Source organism: Oncorhynchus kisutch, linkage group LG20 (assembly GCF_002021735.2).
Source record: "Oncorhynchus kisutch isolate 150728-3 linkage group LG20, Okis_V2, whole genome shotgun sequence".
Classification (NCBI taxonomy): Eukaryota; Metazoa; Chordata; class Actinopteri; order Salmoniformes; family Salmonidae; genus Oncorhynchus; species Oncorhynchus kisutch.
Genome location: NC_034193.2, coordinates 30,480,067 through 30,499,261, shown reverse-complemented (window position 1 = coordinate 30,499,261; position 19,195 = coordinate 30,480,067). Strand labels below are relative to the sequence as shown.

At 44.4% G+C, this 19,195-nt stretch overlaps 1 protein-coding gene across 2 annotated transcripts in view; it reads right to left on the bottom strand.

Annotated features, from left to right (window-relative positions):
* LOC109865180 (alpha-tectorin) overlaps window positions 1–19,195 on the bottom strand; it is a 46,153-nt gene that overhangs the window by 6,704 nt on the left and 20,254 nt on the right. The window contains exons 7-21 of one of the 2 annotated variants that reach the window (XM_031799851.1): window positions 19,001–19,154; window positions 18,359–18,759; window positions 16,533–17,112; window positions 15,837–16,420; window positions 11,865–12,435; window positions 9,300–9,901; window positions 8,719–8,876; window positions 8,102–8,502; window positions 7,371–7,567; window positions 5,185–5,583; window positions 4,575–4,858; window positions 3,818–4,089; window positions 3,492–3,611; window positions 3,128–3,312; window positions 1,948–2,117 (exon numbers count right to left, since the gene is read on the bottom strand). In XM_031799851.1, coding sequence (XP_031655711.1) covers window positions 1,948–2,117; window positions 3,128–3,312; window positions 3,492–3,611; window positions 3,818–4,089; window positions 4,575–4,858; window positions 5,185–5,583; window positions 7,371–7,567; window positions 8,102–8,502; window positions 8,719–8,876; window positions 9,300–9,901; window positions 11,865–12,435; window positions 15,837–16,420; window positions 16,533–17,112; window positions 18,359–18,759; window positions 19,001–19,154 — 5,078 coding nt within the window. The remainder of the gene's footprint in view (window positions 1–1,947; window positions 2,118–3,127; window positions 3,313–3,491; window positions 3,612–3,817; window positions 4,090–4,574; window positions 4,859–5,184; window positions 5,584–7,370; window positions 7,568–8,101; window positions 8,503–8,718; window positions 8,877–9,299; window positions 9,902–11,864; window positions 12,436–15,836; window positions 16,421–16,532; window positions 17,113–18,358; window positions 18,760–19,000; window positions 19,155–19,195) is intronic. The other variant, XM_031799852.1, reaches the window with a different exon arrangement.

Genomic DNA, 19,195 nt, shown 5'->3' with positions numbered 1-19,195 from the left:
TGTAGACGGTCTGAGTAGCTCAGTTCTGGTGACTTTTTAAGTAGTTTCTACTCTAAAATAAAATATAATTTCCACCTCCAGAAATGAGCCCAATAACATATTGGGAAAAAGTATTATTTTTAACATATAGCCTATGCATGGTCTGTCTATTATCACATGTGCTATAAATACATATGCTGAAGCATGGGGTTTGTCCATATGCATTTACCCGATTGGACACAGTTGCGCCTTAACTACAATATTTAACTTTTCAGCGACCAGACCAAATTCACATTGACAGATGTTTAACTCACATTTCTTTCTCATTGAAAGCAAGTCTAAGAAGTGGTAGATCACTTTTATATGCGCTATTTCTAATGCTTCTTGTTCTTAAGTGCCTTAAGTGTTTTTGCATCTTTTACTTTCGGTTTTGTACAGCAGCTGCAAAGAGCAGTAAATACTAATATTTTTGGTTATGGAAAATATATTTCACAGCTGTTTAGATGGTACAATGATTCTCTACACAATGACTGCTTGTTTTGTCCCATAAACTGAAATTAGGCAAACTATTATAATTTTAGCAACCAGGAAATGGCAGTGATTTCTGCATATTGCACCTTTAAACATGCTTGAAACTCTGGTTGTACCTGCAATTTTTAAATGATGCCACACATTTTAAGAAAACAAGAATGAACGTGGTGGCAATGGAAAGCTGGGATCCCCCAAAACTGCTTTCAAAACATAATTGCATAAAAAAGTATTGTGCATTGACTGCTTGTCAGAATACATTTTCCTCCCTATGGCTCTCGCAACCTGAATGAGCCTCGAGAATAATATTTATATTGCATAGAACACACAACAAGCCGACCAGGTGAATGTCAACTATTGGGTTGTCTGATTTTGTTTAAATAATAACACTGGAAAGTTTCATCGTTAGTGATGAAATACAGGCTTTGAATTACTTTGCCAGCAGCTACAGTACGCTACCCACCACTATTTGAGTTGAGCGCTGGGGTGGTGCGCATTATAGACCGTTTATTTCCTTTCATCTGAACATCAGTGTCAGCAACAATCATGCATTTCAGTTCACAGCGTATGCACTGTGAACTCACCAGAATTCTCTTCCCCTCTTCTCTGTGACAGAGAACTTTAACCCTAACCCCCTAAGACTATTCAGCTCATTTGTCATAACGTATACTGCGAAATTCTGACTACCGTAACTGTAGACTTCAAGTCAATGCGCTAACACTATTTAGTATTGTCTCGCGAAACTTGTTCCGACATACAGCACGCAGAGACATAAAAATGGTATCCACGAGTTCATCTACTCTGGGTAAATAGAAAAATGGCTAGAATCCTGCCTAAAAAGGCCTAAAATAAAGGTTATTTGTAGAGCACATTTTATACAGGTGAAGCGCAACCCAAATTGTTGTACATAAAAAAGGATTATAAAAATATACTTTTAATATAAAAGGATCATTTTGATAATGGGATAACATGAGCATAAAACAGAGTTTCACGCACTGACTACAGAATATTAACAATGATATACTGTACTAGCACACATAGCACTCTTGTGCCTTAAATACATCCTCCAGCGATGTTTTTTACTTTTCCTGTTGAAAAGCGATATCCCAAGTATAAATACAGTACACACACTAAGGGGTTATAAAAATAAAAAAAATGTTTTGAGCAAAATAGTGTTTTTTTATTTTTTTTACACCTGCGAACTTCAAGGAATAGGGCATTCAAGGAGTTGGTCTGATGGTCAGATGTGATGTCATCAGCCTCTCCCTTGCTTGAGATACAACTTGTGTCATGTCATGTCTGACCTGGACCACCTATTGATGTGTCCTTTGTTAAGTAAATAAGGTGTTACTTGAGGTGAAAAGGAGACTGGAGGAGAACTTTAATGCTAAAATCAATTCAATTCCAGTCAGCATAGGCTGTTTGAGAGGGTGCTCTGACCTCTCTAGAGGTTTGAGATCCATGGTCATGGACAAGGACTGGTAGAGGGGGTACTCGCAGCAGAAGCGCAGGTTGAGGTGCCTCGCACGACTGATGACCCCCATCACCCCTCCGTGGGGTTCCACCTCACCCTGGATGTAGTTCTGATAGATGAAGTGAGTCCCGTTGCTCTGCGGAGAAAAAAAACAACAAAATAAGAACATTTGTCTCATTCCAAAGAGTCTCATTCCAAAACGCTCTGTCCCTTTTCTGAAATGTTGGTAAATTAGCTTAGGAAAAAAAATTGTGTTTTTTCACTATCTAATCAATCTGCTCTGACGACGAGCTCATGTCTGAAGGAGACGACACCTGCGAGGGTAAAAAAAAAACACGCCCTGTTAAGAACTCTTCTTATTTATTTAAATATTTTGTATATATATTGACTTTCAATGTATATAATGTATGGTCGCCCCATTGGTTGTTCAATGACAGACATGTATTTGTTTGATATCTATCAGACAAATAAGCATGTTTTTTTGCCAAACGCTATATACAGTACAGTAGCTCTCTCACTCTCAGAGAAATAAGTAATCCTGCTTGGTTTTACACAGTTAAATGTGACAAACAACATTTTTTTATAAATAACTGTACAAATGACACATTTGTGAAGTCAACATTAAAAACAAATCTATGCAGTAATATGAGATCTGAATGTAAAACATTTACATTTGACATTTTAGCAGATCTTATGATCTTCTCCAGAGGGACTTACAGTTAGTGCATTGATCTTAACAAAAAAACATTTGAATACACGTTAAATCGATGAATAAAAAATCTGAGAATATTCATATTTTAAACACGCATGAAGGTACCCATAAGCAGTCATTTGTAGTGGAAAAACACAAATGTGAAAAACTGGTGGATATAGAATATTATAAATAAAATCTTCACTTGATGGGCACCTACTGTATGTAAGGATTTCATAGCACATTCATAAACTACAGTATACTGCATTTATGCAGAAAGAAGTCAGCAACACTCGACAATGAAAAGTTGACAAATATTTATAATATGAATCATTATTTGGACTATGCTTTGTATTTGTTGAGCCTTTTTTGAGCATGGGGTTGTCTGTGAAGTGCACTATGAGACAACATAATCCAAGTGATAATATCATGATTGAACTGTGAAAATACAGTACCATAAGAGTTGTCCCACAGAGTTGGTTGTCGTTGTCGAAGTGGAACTCCAGGCGTCCATCCCGGACAGACCCGTTGCAGGTGGAGTCAGTGAGGTGCAGGGCGTGGGGTGGGAAACCGGCTTCAAATAGCTGGCACCGAGACAGAGACATGATGCCTGAACTGCTGGAGCAAGACGTGACCGAATCTAAGGGCGGAGATGGACAAAGACCATGGATTAATCTCTAAACATCCGTCCTCATTTTCTCGTATGCTCTATACTCATCCTTCCTTCTTTTCGAAACATCAGAGGGAGGTGAATTTGCACAGGAGACGTGGGTTTCGGACGACGTCTGTCACAATGGTGAAGTGCTAGGGAAGTCTTACCGTAGCTTTCGTTGTTGGGCCGATGGTGGTTCTCGTCACAGAAACAGCCGTAGACGCCGTCCTGATCCCCACACCACTCATCATCAGTACAGTCCAGATCATCGCAGGGGTCCGACTCTGCTAGAGAGAGAGAGGGAGGGAGAAAAGGAGGGGGAGAGTGATAGAGAAAGAGGGGAGAAAGGGACAATTGGCAACAGTAACTACTACAGGGTTAACTAGAAATAGTAAGGACAGGCATTTGGAAAAGAACAGTAATGCCTACTAATTGCCAATTTCTCCATTTTTCCATTTAGACAAAATGCCCCCAAAGACACCCGGACACTCACCACACAGCAGAACTGCACGCCATTCTGGGATATCCAGACCCAGGACGGAACAGGACTCTTCATAGGCCGCCACGGCAGAACACAGCATCCCATTGGCTGGAGTGTATAAGCAAAGGTCGTAGATACAGGAAGTGAAGTAGGGCTGGGGGTCAGAGTGCAGGTGGCAGGCGCTGAAGGGGCCGGTAGTGTTGGTGATGATGCTACACAGGTCCGTGTATTCCACACTGAAGGGACAGTCGTCTCCGCCGCCTCTGTTATCAGAAGCCCCACATCTGGAAAAGGACACGTAGAAGAGTTAGTTAGTTATTTACCTGGTGAGTGAGTGGCTACATTACGATTCTGTACCCTTCTCCGACTAGTGTGAAGAATATGGTTGAAACTCCCTCCAGCCATGCTTGCACCAATCCAATGGTTTTAAATACATGAGGGCGAGTGAACGAGAGCACACTTCTGGAGAAGGGTAGAGAGTCGGAAGGCAGTGAGTGAGTATAGCACGTTTATCTGTTAGGAAATAATGAAAACATTGCAAGGGAATAACAGTCACTGTACAATCATCTAATCCCTTGGGTTTCCGTTATGGATGAAAGTATGTATTTTCATTCTGCTAAAAACTTTGCTTCTGAATCATCTTCTTGTGTTTTTTTATGAAATTATACATTCTATGGCATATTTTGAATAAACTGAATTTCAATAGAGGTTGTTTCCCCAGAAGCCTTAGTTGTTTCAAAGCCTGACAACAACAGCAGCAGCAGCTCACCCTGGCCGGCTAGTGTCTGCCTTCCAACCGTCACCAAAGTCATTGTCACTCCGCGCTGGCGTGCCATTGGGCAGGACTTTGTCATCTTCCGGGTCACCGTTGAGGTTGCCACACATCCCGCACACTGCACCGTGGTGGCTCTGGCCCAGCCTGACCATCAGGGTGCTACGGCCGTCGAACTGGACCATCAGATCACTGGAGTTGAGCATCACGAAGCCCCGCTCCCACACCACTCCGGCAATGGAGCCGATGGAGGAGGGGATAGAGACCTCGCTCCCATCCACCTGACCGAGAAAAAAGGGGGAATGTCGGAAAGAGATTTGAGGTTATTGGAAAAGACCTCGGGCCTAGACTTGACTAGTTTGATAGAGGATAGTTGACGACAAAGAGACCTCAAGAAGATTTTGTCCTTGTAAGCAAGAAAATAAGTATTTGTAGGTAGTGTGAACAATGCAAAAGCATGAGGACAAAAACTTGTGGTTGGGGAAGGCTTGGCGACTACATTCTTGAAGGGCTCTATAATAAAAGTCTCATATCATTGCTAAAAACGGACAGATTTGTCACATTTGCATCAACTTTAAAAGTGTTATTTGGATTTTAGTGCATTTACCATCACGCTCTTGCTCTGTCCAATGGAGACATGGGTCTCCTCCCCTCCATGGGACAGCCACACATCCACCAGCGACACAAACGAGACAAGGTTGTTGCCACGGTGACGGTTGGTGGCCACCACACGGAACGTGAGGCCATTAATGGAGTGGTTGGAACAGGTCCTAGCGATGTCATAGGAGCAGGTGCCCTGGAAATGGGCCACGGCCCCGTCAAAAGTGATGTAATGGGGGTCGCCCCAGACCGTGCAAGTGGACAAGGCGTTGAAGCAGCCCAGGCGGCCATTTTTTATGGCGCACTCCTGGTTGGGGGTGCAGGATGCGGCAGAGCAGCGGAGGTCATTTGGGGCGTAGCACTCACAGTGTCGTGAGCAGCCTTGGGTCCAGAAAGACTCACTAACCTGAAGTACAAAAAAAGTGTGGATGCGTTGAAAAATATAGGCTACAGCACACCATGTTCATATAACAACGTCTCTACAGGTACAACTAGCTATTTCAAATTACAAAGGAATTCAATCAGAGTAATAACAGTTAAATGAATGAAGTAGGCCTACTTGCATAAAATAAACGACATAAAAATACTGATTTCTATCAACCTTTCGAAAATGTAGCAAGGTAAAGTTTTTATTAATGATTCAGCAGTGATCTAACGGACTGGCCTGGGTCAATCGGGTCACTTTAGGGGTTATCATTTATTTCTGAATACATTTTCTACTGTAATATTGTCTTAATATTTTACCATGACTAGAGCTATGTTGGTATATTATTTCAAAAAGCACTGCAGTGCAAATCCATCTGTCCCCTGAGTGTAGCAGAGTTGATATGAGAAAATATGACATTAAGAATGATCGAATCAGAATGGTTTGTTCCATTTCCGATTAATTTCCGATGAACCTGTTGCAACCTTTCTCTCTCCTTCTGCATCAATGGGAAGTGGTTTGTATTTTCCAGCTCTGCTAGTCCTGTCATAAAAATGCTGTAATTATCACTACAGAGTAGTGAAATATGTTCCTTGTCAACTTTATTAATATTTATTTTACCATCTACATTGGGAATTCTGTGTGTTTAGAATGTCATCTTTGTACTCGAGCTCAATGGAATGTTCACCTTAGTCTGAGCATGAGCTGCTAACTCTTGTTGTTTTTAGCATTTGCTGCAGCATAGAGTGCTATGCAACTTAGCATGTTAGTATATTAGCTATGCTGTAAGCTATTTCCTTTGGGAAAACGAGCAGTCATTGTATTCTCACTGGTCAGACACTGACTGAGGGTTATATGACTTTACCATCCAACAGGCACGGATGCAGTTGAGACACTGAACTGAAAGCCTGCTTATGCAGGCATGGTACTTTTTCTATTACACTGAGTGTACAAAACATTAGGAGCACCTGCTCTTTCCATGACATAGACGGACCGGGTGAATCCAGGTGAAAGCTATGATCCCTTATTGATGTCACTTGTTAAATCCACTTCAATCAGTGTAGATGAAGGGAGACAGGTTAACAAGGTATTTTTAAGCCTTGAAACAATTGAGACATAGATTGTGTGTGTGCCATTCAGAGGGTGAATGGGTAAGACCAAAGATTTAAGTGTCTTTGAACGCGGTATGGTGGTACCGTACGCGGTATGGTGCGCACCGGTTTGAGTGTGTTAAGAAATGCAATGCTGCTCGGGGTTTTCCACACTCAATAGTTTCCCGTGTGTATAAAGAATGGCCCGCCACCCAAAGGACATCCAGCCACCTTGACACAACTGTGGGACACATTGGAGTCAATATGAGCCCGCATCCCTGTGGAACGTTTTTGACACCTTGTAGAGGGCCATGCCTTGACGAATTGAGGCTGTTCTGAGGGCAAAAGGGGGTGCAAATCAATATTAGTATGGCGTTTCTAATGTTTTGTACACTCAGTATATATGGTGTATGTAATTTGTGGTGCCACGCATTAATTGCATGTGCACAATGATTTACTTGATCTTGACTTCTGCTCTAATGGGAGAATGTGCAGATGTAGTTGAGACACAATGAACTGAAAGAACGTTGTTTCATGTTTCTCTAACTCAATATGCAGGCAGGAAAAACTCTGATCCGTCGAGAAAGTCTTTGCGGTGTCACCCTTGATCCTTTACTCTGCATACAACACAGAGCGAAACCTATTCCCCTGGCATAAACTATGAGATGAGTAACTCACATCGTAGTAGAAGCCATCGAACTGGCAGCCACAGCTCTCTACGGGGACACAGTGCCTCCCGCTCCTGAGGTAACCGTTGTCACAGAAGCATCCCTCGGTGCAGCTCTGCTCGCAGCTGGCATCAATGCTGCTGACACAGGTGTGCCCACAGTCTGATCCACAGAGCTCATAGTGGCTATTTGCTGGGCACTCAATATCTGCACATGCAGAGAGAGAGCGAGAATGAGAAAGTCACCTGGAGACTACATAAAAGCCTTAGTCGTACAGTTGCAATCACTGAAAAGGTTTCCACACTGCGTGATGTTGACAAAACAATATTGTTACAATGAGTGTTTAACTGCACCATCAGCAGTTTCTCTTAAGTGTTGGAACTTATGTGATACTTTGAAATATGTGTGATATTTTATTGTCCCCAATGTACATTTGATAAATTCCAGACATTCTACAAATTTGATCATATGAAAGCTTCACAATTTGAGACTTTGTTATTAAAACTCACGGGGCTGTCTTTAGAATACAATCAAACTTGCAATTGTGCATGAAGTACATTCTTCAGAGAAAAAAAACCTACATGAAACTATATTAGGCTTTTCACTCTAAATAAAATGCAGAATGACGTATATACAGTACTGTATGAGGTCTTGGGTCTTACCATATTACCACAAAGGTTACACCACAGAATATGTTAGGTCCTATCTACCAATCTAAAGTGAAGACAATTTGTCACTCACTACAGGTGGTGTTTTGTCTCCAGGGGTAGATCCTGACGTTGGTTGACTGACAGGTGCTCACATACGTCTGGATAGCCCTGCAAAGAACATCCTGCTCTCTGTTCCCCGACAGACACACGTCAAACACGCAGTCGCGGAAGTAGGGCTCGGGGTCCACCTGGCCATGGCAGAAGCTCAGGGGTCCCTCAACGTCCTTGATGACCTCACACCGGGCACGGGCGGGACTCTGGTTGTGGCATTGTGGACAGTAGGCTCCGCAGCCATCGCTGCAGGTGTAGTTGCCCTCCACCTTCCAAGAATTCCCAAACTGGGAGGGAGTGGACGCCAGTGTTCCCGAGGGGGTGAGGAAGTCGTCGTTGCGATTGCCATTAAAGTTTCCGCACAAACCGCACGTCATTCCGCTGTTGTAATGATAATAGTGACACAGTGAATTACAGATGTAAGAAAGAACTGTTTAAAGCGGTTAAAAACAAACATTTCCATTGTTAGGATTTATTACGTACTTTAGGCAGAGTTTGGGTCAATTTAGTTTTCTGAATTGAAAACATCAATCCGTTTATTACATCCATCAATTTTACATTCGCCACCACTACCACCAATGTGTACCTAACACACACCTGTAGTTGGAGGGGACAGAGATAGACACCACACTCGAGCCGTCGTAACTGACCCTCAGGCCGAAATCGGAGTTGACAAACGTGCGGAGTCCACTTGCGTAGATGGACACCCGTCCACCATGCAAAAGGATAGGCAGGTTGCTGGTCACTCCATCAATCTGAAAAGACAATTGAAGTAATCAGTCTTTCGACATTGTTTACGATGTGGCATAACAGCAATAGTATTTCTCAATGTTCATCATCATCTCTGGTATTTGTCAAATAGATGATGAATGTAATCAACAGAGATGTGGTAGATAACGTTTGTATTCCCCATGGCCATGATAACACCTGAAGTGAATACCGTCTATTAACTTCATCATGCCTTTGTTCAAGTATTTCCGCTGTTCTGCTAGTCTGGGTAAAAAGACATGGTACTCTTTCAAAAAAAGAAGATAAAACAACAAAAAAATGGACCGCAACTTTGACATGTTTCAGTTCATAGTACTATCTTTTGAAAAAGCTGGTGCGTTTTGGAAAAAAGGAGTACCACAAACTGAAAAATGTAATTTGACAGTCTTTATCAAAGCTTTTTACCTTACCTGTACCACTCCATGCCTCTCCCTGGAAATGTGCACCCAGTGGCCCCACACATTGACAAACACCTCGGCTGTGATGGAAACTGTCAACCCGTTCCATGGCTCATTCCTGGCCTCCACCAGAAAATGCTGCAGCCCTCTCGTGGTGTTACCACACAGGGTTGCTAGGACGTAGCGGCAGGTGCCCTGGAAATCGAATGCCCCCCCATCAAATGTGAGGTAGTGGGGGTCTCCAGAGGCGGAGCAGGTGCCATGGGGGTTGGGGTGGCACCCGTACTCACCCTCCACCACACGGCAGGACTCCTGGGGGTTGCAGGCATATGGGGTGCAGCGGACTGCTCCAGTGGTGCCGTTACAGGTGCACAGGCTCTGGCACTCCCCACCTTCCCAGAAGCGCTCACCGCCTTGGAGGTAGCGTCCCTGGTGGTGGCATCCGCAGGCCACTGGCGGAACGCATTGATTGGCGCTGAGTAGGTAGCCATCGTTGCACTGGCATCCTTCCTGGCACGCAGTGACACAGAGGAAGGGGAAGGAGAGGCTAGGGCAGGAGGCGGGACAGGAAGTGCCACACAGCTCATAGTGGCTGTTGGGGGGACAGGTTTGTTCTGAGGGGGGAAAAAATGTGGATTTCATTGAAGAACCCTTTCAGACACAACACTAACATAATACCATTAATAGGCTATAAAGCTGAACCATATCATGATTGCACACATGTATCATAGCTGAATCTCAAACCAAACACTTGGCCCCTAAGCCCTTTATAGATTGGCCACTTGCTGTTGTGTACTATAGTGATCACTCAAGTATGAAATTGTTTTGGCCAAAATTTGCATTGAGACGATGCACACTCGACGTCCCAACTGCCACTTATCAATATTCTAAAATTCCAAAACCATTTGCGAGTACTGTCTTTCACAACCTGTCTTGACTCACTTGCTATGAAACACGGGCACTGGAGACTTGAGGCAGACACAGATACTCCGATAGACAGTGAGAAACTTGTAAAAACAACATCTCTACTCCTGCACAAAATAAGTGCAAGCATTGTATAACGGTTGCCAGTGATTTCATCAGCTAGTTTTAGCTTGTTGTAGCCTGCTGCTAGCTAGATTCACTGACAAACACAGGGATGGAATTTGAACTAGCGCTAGCTAAGGATGTTAGGCATTGCACTGATAAAGGGCAGCGTAAGCTGTTTGCTAATTCATTAAAAAACGTTCATTGTGATAAAATAATGTTAATACAGTAGCTAGGTAACTAGCTAGTTTGCTTATGGAATGAGCATTGTATTTAATACAGGGGTTAAAGCAACAAACAAAACAATTATATGACAAACTTAAGTCGATCTCAGATTGATTATCGGAGGCCAACTCACGCAATTGAAGGTGTAGAGAAAAGAATGTGGTAGCAATGGAAAACTGCTTTGAAAAGCATTTTCCCTGGATAGCATTAAGAATTGTTGTGCATTGACTGCTTGTCAGAATGCATGTTTCCCTCTCGCAACTTAAATGCACCTCGAGAGGAATATTTATCTCACATAGAACACACAATAACAAGCTGACTAGGTAAATAGGTAAACTATCCTACTATGGGGTTGTCTAACAACATTACATGGCGCTGGAAAGTTTCATCCTGAGTAATAAACTTTAGGCTTTGAATTACTTTGCCAAGAGCTACAGTACACTGCTGTTTGATTTGAGCGCATTATAGACTATCGTTATGAAGTATTCCCTTCTTCTGAACATAGGAGTGTAAGCAACAATCATGCATGTCAGTTCAGCGCAAATATTTCGTAGAAAAGACATGCTTCTGTATTAGGCTGTCATCTCCAAACCCAATCCCCCTGAGATTGTTTTATTGCGGATCTACACTGATCGTAAAAAACGACCTCTCCAGAATAAATATGACAGAAATCCGTCACAGTGACAGGGAACTTTAACCCCCTGATTTACTGTTGCACTAGCTGGTTGGAAGGTTTCTCTTACGTTTCATATGAAGTGGCTGGCTCAAGCTTAGCTAACACGTTAATAATAGACAAGCTTCAGAAACATGAAACTCCTTAGCTAGATTTAAAATTGCGCGACTGAGACCTCCTCCAAATCAAAGTTCAAAATTAATTACAGATTTCTTGATTTATTCAGACTATTTTTGAGGGTGACGTAGTAATAACTGTTGTTGCTAGTTAACATGCTAAGATTCATGGGAACAAGTTGCTTCCAAGGGCACTGGGTCGCAATAGGATGCCAACTCGATAAATAGGCTTCCGAAGGGCGCAGTGAGATTGACCTGATTGAGTCATGAATGCTCATATCGAGTGATTGTGTGATCGAAGTGCTCGTTTTGAGATTCAGGCTATATGTATTATGCCCATCAATGCTAGTATTCTATACTTAATTATACTACACTATACTTCTTTAGTATAAGAAGTATAGTGTAGTATAATTAAGTATAGAATACTAGCATTGAAGGGCATAATAAGTATACATGAACCAGCTTGTGATACATGTACATTTTAATGTAGGGGTTCAGTTGACGTGCAGCGTTTGCAATAATGCTACTGGTGCTCACCACAATCAGTGACATCCCTCCAGTTTCCCACTGTGATGCCAATCTGTTGGCACATTAGGGCGTAACCACGAAGAGCCTCACACAGGACCCCTGGGGCCCCACCCGCTTCAGTCAAATCCTCCACACACTCTTCCACCCGATCCCGTGGGCCCACCCTGCTCTGGCACAAAGAGAACGGCCCACCAGGCAAAGCCATAAGGCCACATGACTGGTCAGAATAGTAAACAGTGGTGTTCTGTCCAATTTGTGGCAGCACCCTATTTTCCGTTTCCACACAGTGCGCCGAGAGGGACCCGTCCCGCCAACTGTCTCCAAAGAGTTGCGAGTTGTTGACCAGAACACCGTTCGGGGTTCGAAAGTCATCGTGCCTGTGGCCGTTGTAGTTGCCACACAAACCACTGAGGGAGCTGTTGTAGGTGCCTGGTGTGGTGACCCGGACCAAGTGAGGCCAGTCAATTTGGACGGTGACATCAAAGGAGGTGTGGATGACGATGCTGTTGACACTGCTGTGGAAGACCTGGATGTGGCCGGACTCGGTGCTAAAGGGCAATCGGATCAGCTGACCATTCACCTATGGTGGGATTCAATGGGATCAATTCGTTAGGAAATGTGGGATTTGAGATTTGACAAAAAAACTGGTTAAAGGATTTGTAATTTGGGTGAACTATCCCTTTAAAGGAATTTAGTACATGAAGGAGAGGTTTTAAAAGCTTCTAGATTAAATCTCTCTCCCAGTAAAGTATTTAAAATATAATTGTATATATAAACTCAGCAAAAATAGAAACATCCTCACACTGTCAACTGTGTTTATTTTCAGCAAACTTAACATGTGTACAGTGGGGCAAAAAAGTATTTAGTCAGCCACCAATTGTGCAAGTTCTCCCACTTAAAAATATGAGAGAGGCCTGTAATTTTCATCATAGGTACACTTCAACTATAAGACAAAATGACAAAATGAGAAAAAAAATCACATTGTAGGATTTTTAATGAATTTATTTGTAAATTATGGTGGAAAATAAGTATTTGGTCACCAACAAACAAGCAAGATTTCTGGCTCTCACAGACCTGTAACTTCTTCTTTAAGAGGCTCCTCTGTCCTCCACTCGTTACCTGTATTAATGGCACCTGTTTGAACTTGTTATCAGTATAAAAGACACCTGTCCACAACCTCAAACAGTCACACTCCAAACTCCACTATGGCCAAGACCAAAGAGCTGTCAAAGGACACCAGAAACAAAATTGTAGACCAGCACCAGGCTGGGAAGACTGAATCTGCAATAGGTAAGAAGCTTGGTTTGAAGAAATCAACTGTGGGAGCAATTATTAGGAAATGGAAGACATACAAGACCACTGATAATCTCCCTCGATCTGGGGCTCTACGCAAGATCTCACCCCGTGGGGTCAAAATGATCACAAGAACGGTGAGCAAAAATCCCAGAACCACACAGGGGGACCTAGTGAATGACCTGCAGAGAGCTGGGACCAAAGTAACAAAGCCTACCATCAGTAACACACTACGCCGCCAGGGACTCAAATCCTGCAGTGCCAGACGTGTCCCCCTGCTTAAGCCAGTACATGTCCAGGCCCGTCTGAAGTTTGCTAGAGAGCATTTGGATGATCCAGAATAAGTTTGGGAGAATGTCATATGGTCAGATGAAACCAAAATATAACTTTTTGGTAAAACTCAACTTGTCGTGTTTGGAGGACAAAGAATGCTGAGTTGCATCCAAAGAACACCATACCTACTGTGAAGCATGGGGGTGGAAACATCATGCTTTGGGGCTGTTTTTCTGCAAAGGGACCAGGACGACTGATCCATATAAAGGAAAGAATGAATGGGGCCATGTATCGTGAGATTTTGAGTGAAAACCTCCTTCCATCAGCAAGGGCATTGAAGATGAAATGTGGCTGGGTCTTTCAGCATGACAATGATCCCAAACACACCGCCCGGGCAACGAATGACTGGCTTCGTAAGAAGCATTTCAAGGTCCTGGAGTGGCCTAGCCAGTCTCCAGATCTCAACCCCATAGAAAATCTTTGGAGGGAGTTGAAAGTCTGTGTTGCCCAGCAACAGCCCCAAAACATCACTGCTCTAGAGGAGATCTGCATGGAGGAATGGGCCAAAATACCAGCAACAGTGTGTGAAAACCTTGTGAAGACTTACAGAAAACGTTTGACCTCTGTCATTGCCAACAAAGGGTATATAACAAAGTATTGAGAAACTTTTTATTGACCAATTTATTGACAAATACTTATTTTCCACCATAATTTGCAAATAAATTCATTAAAAATCCTACAATATGATTTTCTGGATTTTTTTTCTTCTCATTTTGTCTGTCATAGTTGAAGTGTACCTATGATGAAAATTACAGGCCTCTCTCATCTTTTTAAGTGGGAGAACTTGCACAATTGGTGGCTGACTAAATACATTTTTGCCCCACTGTAAATATTTGTATGAACAAAACAAGATTCAACAACTGAGACATAAACTGAACAAGTTCCATAGCCATGTGACTAACATAAATGGAATAATGTGTCCCTGAACAAAGGGGGGTGTCAAAATCAAAAGTAACAGTCGGTATATGGTGTGGCCACCAGCTGCAGTACTGCAGTGCATCTCCTCCTTATGGACTGCACCAGATTTGCCAGTTCTTGCTGTGAGATGCTATCCCACTCTTCCACCACGGCACCTGCAAGTTCCCGGACATTTCTGGGAAGAAAGGCCCTAGCCCTCACCCTCCGATCCAACAGGTCCCAGACATGTTCAATGGGATTGAGATCCGGGCTCTTCTCTGGCGATGGCAGAACACTGACATTCCCATCTTGCAGGAAATCACGCACAGTACGAGCAGTATGACAGGTGGCATTGTCATGCTGGGGGTCACGTCAGGATGAGCCTGGAGGAAGGGTACCACATGAGGGAGGAGGATGTCTTCCCTGTAACGCACAAATCGATCCCGCTCCAGAGTACAGGCCTCGGTGTAACGCTCATTCCTTCGTCGATAAACGCGAATCAGACCATCACCCCTGGTGAGACAAAATCGCAGCTCGTCAGTGAAGAGCACTTTTTGCCACTCCTGTCTGGTCCGGCGACGGTGGGTTTGTGCCCATAGGCGACGTTGTTTCCTGTGATGTATGGTGAGAACCTGCCTTACAACATGCCTACAAGCCCTCAGTCCAGCCTCTCTCAGCCTATTGCGGAAAGTCTGAGCACTGATGAAGGGATTGTGCGTTCCTTGTGTAACTCGGGCAGTTGTTTTTGCCATCTTGTACCTGTCCCGGAGGTGTCATGTTCAGATGTACCTATCCTCTGCAGGTGTTGTTACACGTAGTCTGCCACTGCGAGGACGATCAGCTGTCCGTCCTGTCTCCCTGATGCGTTGTCTTAGGCATCTCACAGACATTGTAATTTATTGCCCTGGCCACATCTGCAGTCCTCATGCCTCCTTGCAGCATGCCTAAGGTACGTTCATGCAGATGAGCAGGGACCCTGGGCATCTTTCAAGCAGACGGCGGCAGGGTAGCCTAGTGGTTAGAGCGTTGGACTAGTAACCGAAAGGTTGCAAGTTTGAATCCCTGAGCTGACAAGGTACAAATCTGTCGTTCTGCCCCTGAACAGGCAGTTAACCCACTGTTCCTAGGCTGTCATTGAAAATAAGAATTTGTTCTTAACTGACTTGCCTAGTAAAATAAAGGTAAAATAAAAAGCATGGGAACAGTGTTAAACCCTTAACAATGAAGATTTGTGAAGTTATTTGGATTTTTATGAATTATCTTTAGAAGACACGGTCCTGAAATGGGGACGTTTCTTTTTTTGCTGAGTTTATATAAAAAAATTATTAAATCATACATTCGGGAGCCAAAAACTAAATCTGATATATCTGATACATTTGAGCAATGTCATGATTCATGACACATTGTGGTTGGCAAGTTATCTGTAGTTACATTGTATTACTGATGAATGGCACTGACCTGCACTCTGCTCCCACCTCCCATCTCAATGTGCACCTGTGTCCCCACCGCTTCAAATTTCAGCACCTGGGTGAAACCCTGCTGGCCTCTGGGTACTTTCTCTGCCGACACCACAAAGTGAGTGTGGGGGGACCACCCCATGACCCTGGCCAGGATCAGCCCACAAGCCCCGGGGTACTGGAAGGTCACTCCGTCAAAAGTGCGGTAGGACCTGGGTCCTTCCACCCAGCAGGTGGCGTAGCTGGTTGGTCTGCAGCCCCTCTCCCCATCCTCCACGCTGCAGGCCTCAAGTTCTCCACACCCATGGGAATAACAGGCCATTGAGCCACGGCTGCAGATGCAACGCCTGCCGCAGTTCTGGTCCAGTATGACGGTCGCTCCCGAGCTGTAATAACGGTTTTCGAAGGTGCAGCCACACTGGGCGAGGGGTACGCACACTCCAGCGCTCAGCACGTAACCAAGGTTACAGATACAGCTCTCCTGGGAGGGGAGGGGGCAGCCATGGGAGGCATTGAGGTTGCTGCAGGTGGCAGGACAGCTTGTACCCTGGGACTCAAAGTGACTGTTGGCTGGGCAGGAGATTTCTGATGGAATACAATGGAAAGAGAAATGGTGAAAACATATGTTATTTTTATGGTGCAATTCGGTGGAAAAGAGACCATAGTTACAAGATTGATTGGCACATACAGTACATACCACAGAAGCCTTGCCTCCTCCATAATCCTGGCTGTATGCCATGCTGTTGGCACTGGGTGGCATACACGTTGAGGGACTGGCACAGAATGGGCTGGTACCCTCCCCCCACGCACAGATCATAGACGCAGCTCTCCTCATAGGTCTGGGGGGGCAGCTGAACGTGGCATGGGGCGAATGGTCCAGACGGGTCCTGGAGGATACCGCAGTGAGCTGTGTTGCCATAAAGACTCCTCTGGGAGGGGGTGCAGAAGGCACAGTCCAACCCAGCACACTGGACCCTCTCACAGGCTGGGTCGTTGTCCCCAGACGCCTGCCAGCTGTTGGCAAAGTCAACGTCAGAGGTCAGGATCTGTCCCGTGCGAGAGCGGAAGTCATCCTCACGGTGGCTGTTGAAGGTTCCGCACAGACCGCAGGTGGCGTTGAAGTAGTTGAAAGGTACACTGATTCTCACATAGTGGTTGGCGTCATACATCACCAGCAGGCCAAAATCGGTGCTGACTGCCAGGGAGAAACCAGACTGGTAGACCTGGATGGTGCCATTACGGAGGGAGAACGGGGTGGAGGCAAAGCTTCCGTTGACCTGGATGAGCAGAATGAGTAGAAATCATATTATTGAGGAGTATGAGAGAGAAGGACATAATTAGGACACTACTACACTATATTTCCTTCAAATTAGTGGATTCGGCTATTTCAGCCAAACTTGTTGCTGACAGGTGTATACAATTGAGCACAAAGCCATGCAATCTCCATACACAAACATTGGCAGTAGAATGGCCTTACTGAAGAAAGAGCTCAGACTTTCAACGTGGCACCGTCATAGAATGCCACCTTTCCAACAAGTCAGTTTGTCAAATTTTTGCCCTTCCAGAGCTGCCTAGGTTAACTGTAAGTGCTGTTATTTTGAAGTGGAAATGTCTAGGAGCAACAACTGCTCAGCTCACGAAGTGGTAGGCTACACAAGCTCACACAACAGGACCACCGAGTGCTGAAGCGCGTAGTGCATAAAAGTTGTCTGTCCTCGTTGCAATACTTACTCCAAACTGCCTCTGGAAGCAATGTTAGCACAACTGTTCGTCAGGAGCTTCATGAAATGGGTTTCCTTGGCCGAGCAGCCGCACACACAAGCCTAAGATATGGAGGGGTGTGAAGCTCGCCTCCATTGGACTCAGGAGCAGCGGAAACACGTTCTATGTAGTGATGAATTACGCTTCACCATCTGGCAGTCTAACAAATATGGGTTTGGTGGACCCACTTTGTGGCAACAGTTTGGGGAAGGCCCTTTCCTGTTTCAGCATAACAATGCCCCCATGCACAAAGTGAGGTCCAGCAGAAATGGTTTGTTGAGATTGGTTTGGAAGAACTTGACTGGCCTGCACAGAGCCCTGACCTCAACCCCATCAAACACCTTTGGGATGTATTGGAACGCTGACTGTGAGCCAGGCCTAATTGCCCAGCATCAGTGCCCGACCTCAATGTTCTTCTGGTTGAAGGGAAGCAAGTCCCCGCAGCAATGTTCCAATATCTAGTGAAAATCCTTCCCAGCAGAGGTGAGGCTGTTATAGCAGCAAAGGGGGGACCAACTCCATATTAATGCCCATGATTTTGGAATAGGTTGTTCAATGAGCAGGTGTCCACATACTTTTGGTAATGTAGTGTATATCATACAAGTAAAAATAATACTTCCTACAGCATTATGAAGAGACAATTCAGTGAAGTGCAAGTTCACATTTTTGTCAACTATGTGCAATGCAATGTGAAATCAACAGTAATAAACACCAATCATGCTTGAGCGACAAAGAAACTCTTACATGTGTACCGGCACTGACCTTTGCTTCGGCTTGGTGACCTTTGACCAGCTCTATCTCCACGTCGTAAACAGATACCCTCACCAGACGGGTCCAGGACACCTGTGTGCTACCACGGTTTTCGTTCTTTCCCTCCACACGGTAGTAGGGCAGTCCATGGCCACACTCCTCTGACAGGACATAAGTGCAGGTGCCCTGGAAGTGGAACACACTTCCGTCAAAGGTGTAGTAGTGGGGGTCGCCGGAAACGGTGCAGGTGCTGCGTTCAATCGTTTGGCAGGAGAACTGGAAGGCGTCGGGTTGACAGATTTGGGAAAAGGAGCAGGGTTGGCTCTGGCACTGAACGCCTGTACTGGTGCAGGAACACCTCTGTCTGCAGCTGTTGTCACTCCAGAAGGAGTCACCCAACTGGACAGGAGAACCTGAAAGAGTGATAGAAGATGTTTCAGGCAGCCAATATTATGGGGTAAGGACAGAAGCCTGGACAAGATGTAATGAATTTAATTTAAACCTAGTCAGAGTCTCTCAGTAACATGATGCGCAACCATCACTTAAAAAAATAGATTGAATATAGTTTGTCTATTTTGGAGAAGAACAGTAATTCTTACCACAAATCAAAAATAATGGGGCTCCTATGTTTTGTATTTTTTGTGTTGTTCTCACCATTGAAAGTACAGCCTCTTGATCCATGGTCTGTGCGAAAGGCCCAGCGACCTGCAACATTTACGTTACTGGTGGAGCTGAACATTGTAAAATTGCTTTGAAATGATCCAGGGATCGAGAAGTGGTGGATGGAGTTGATTGTGTCATAGCCGGCCTAGTAAAAAAAATAGACACAAATGTATTTAAAAAATGGAA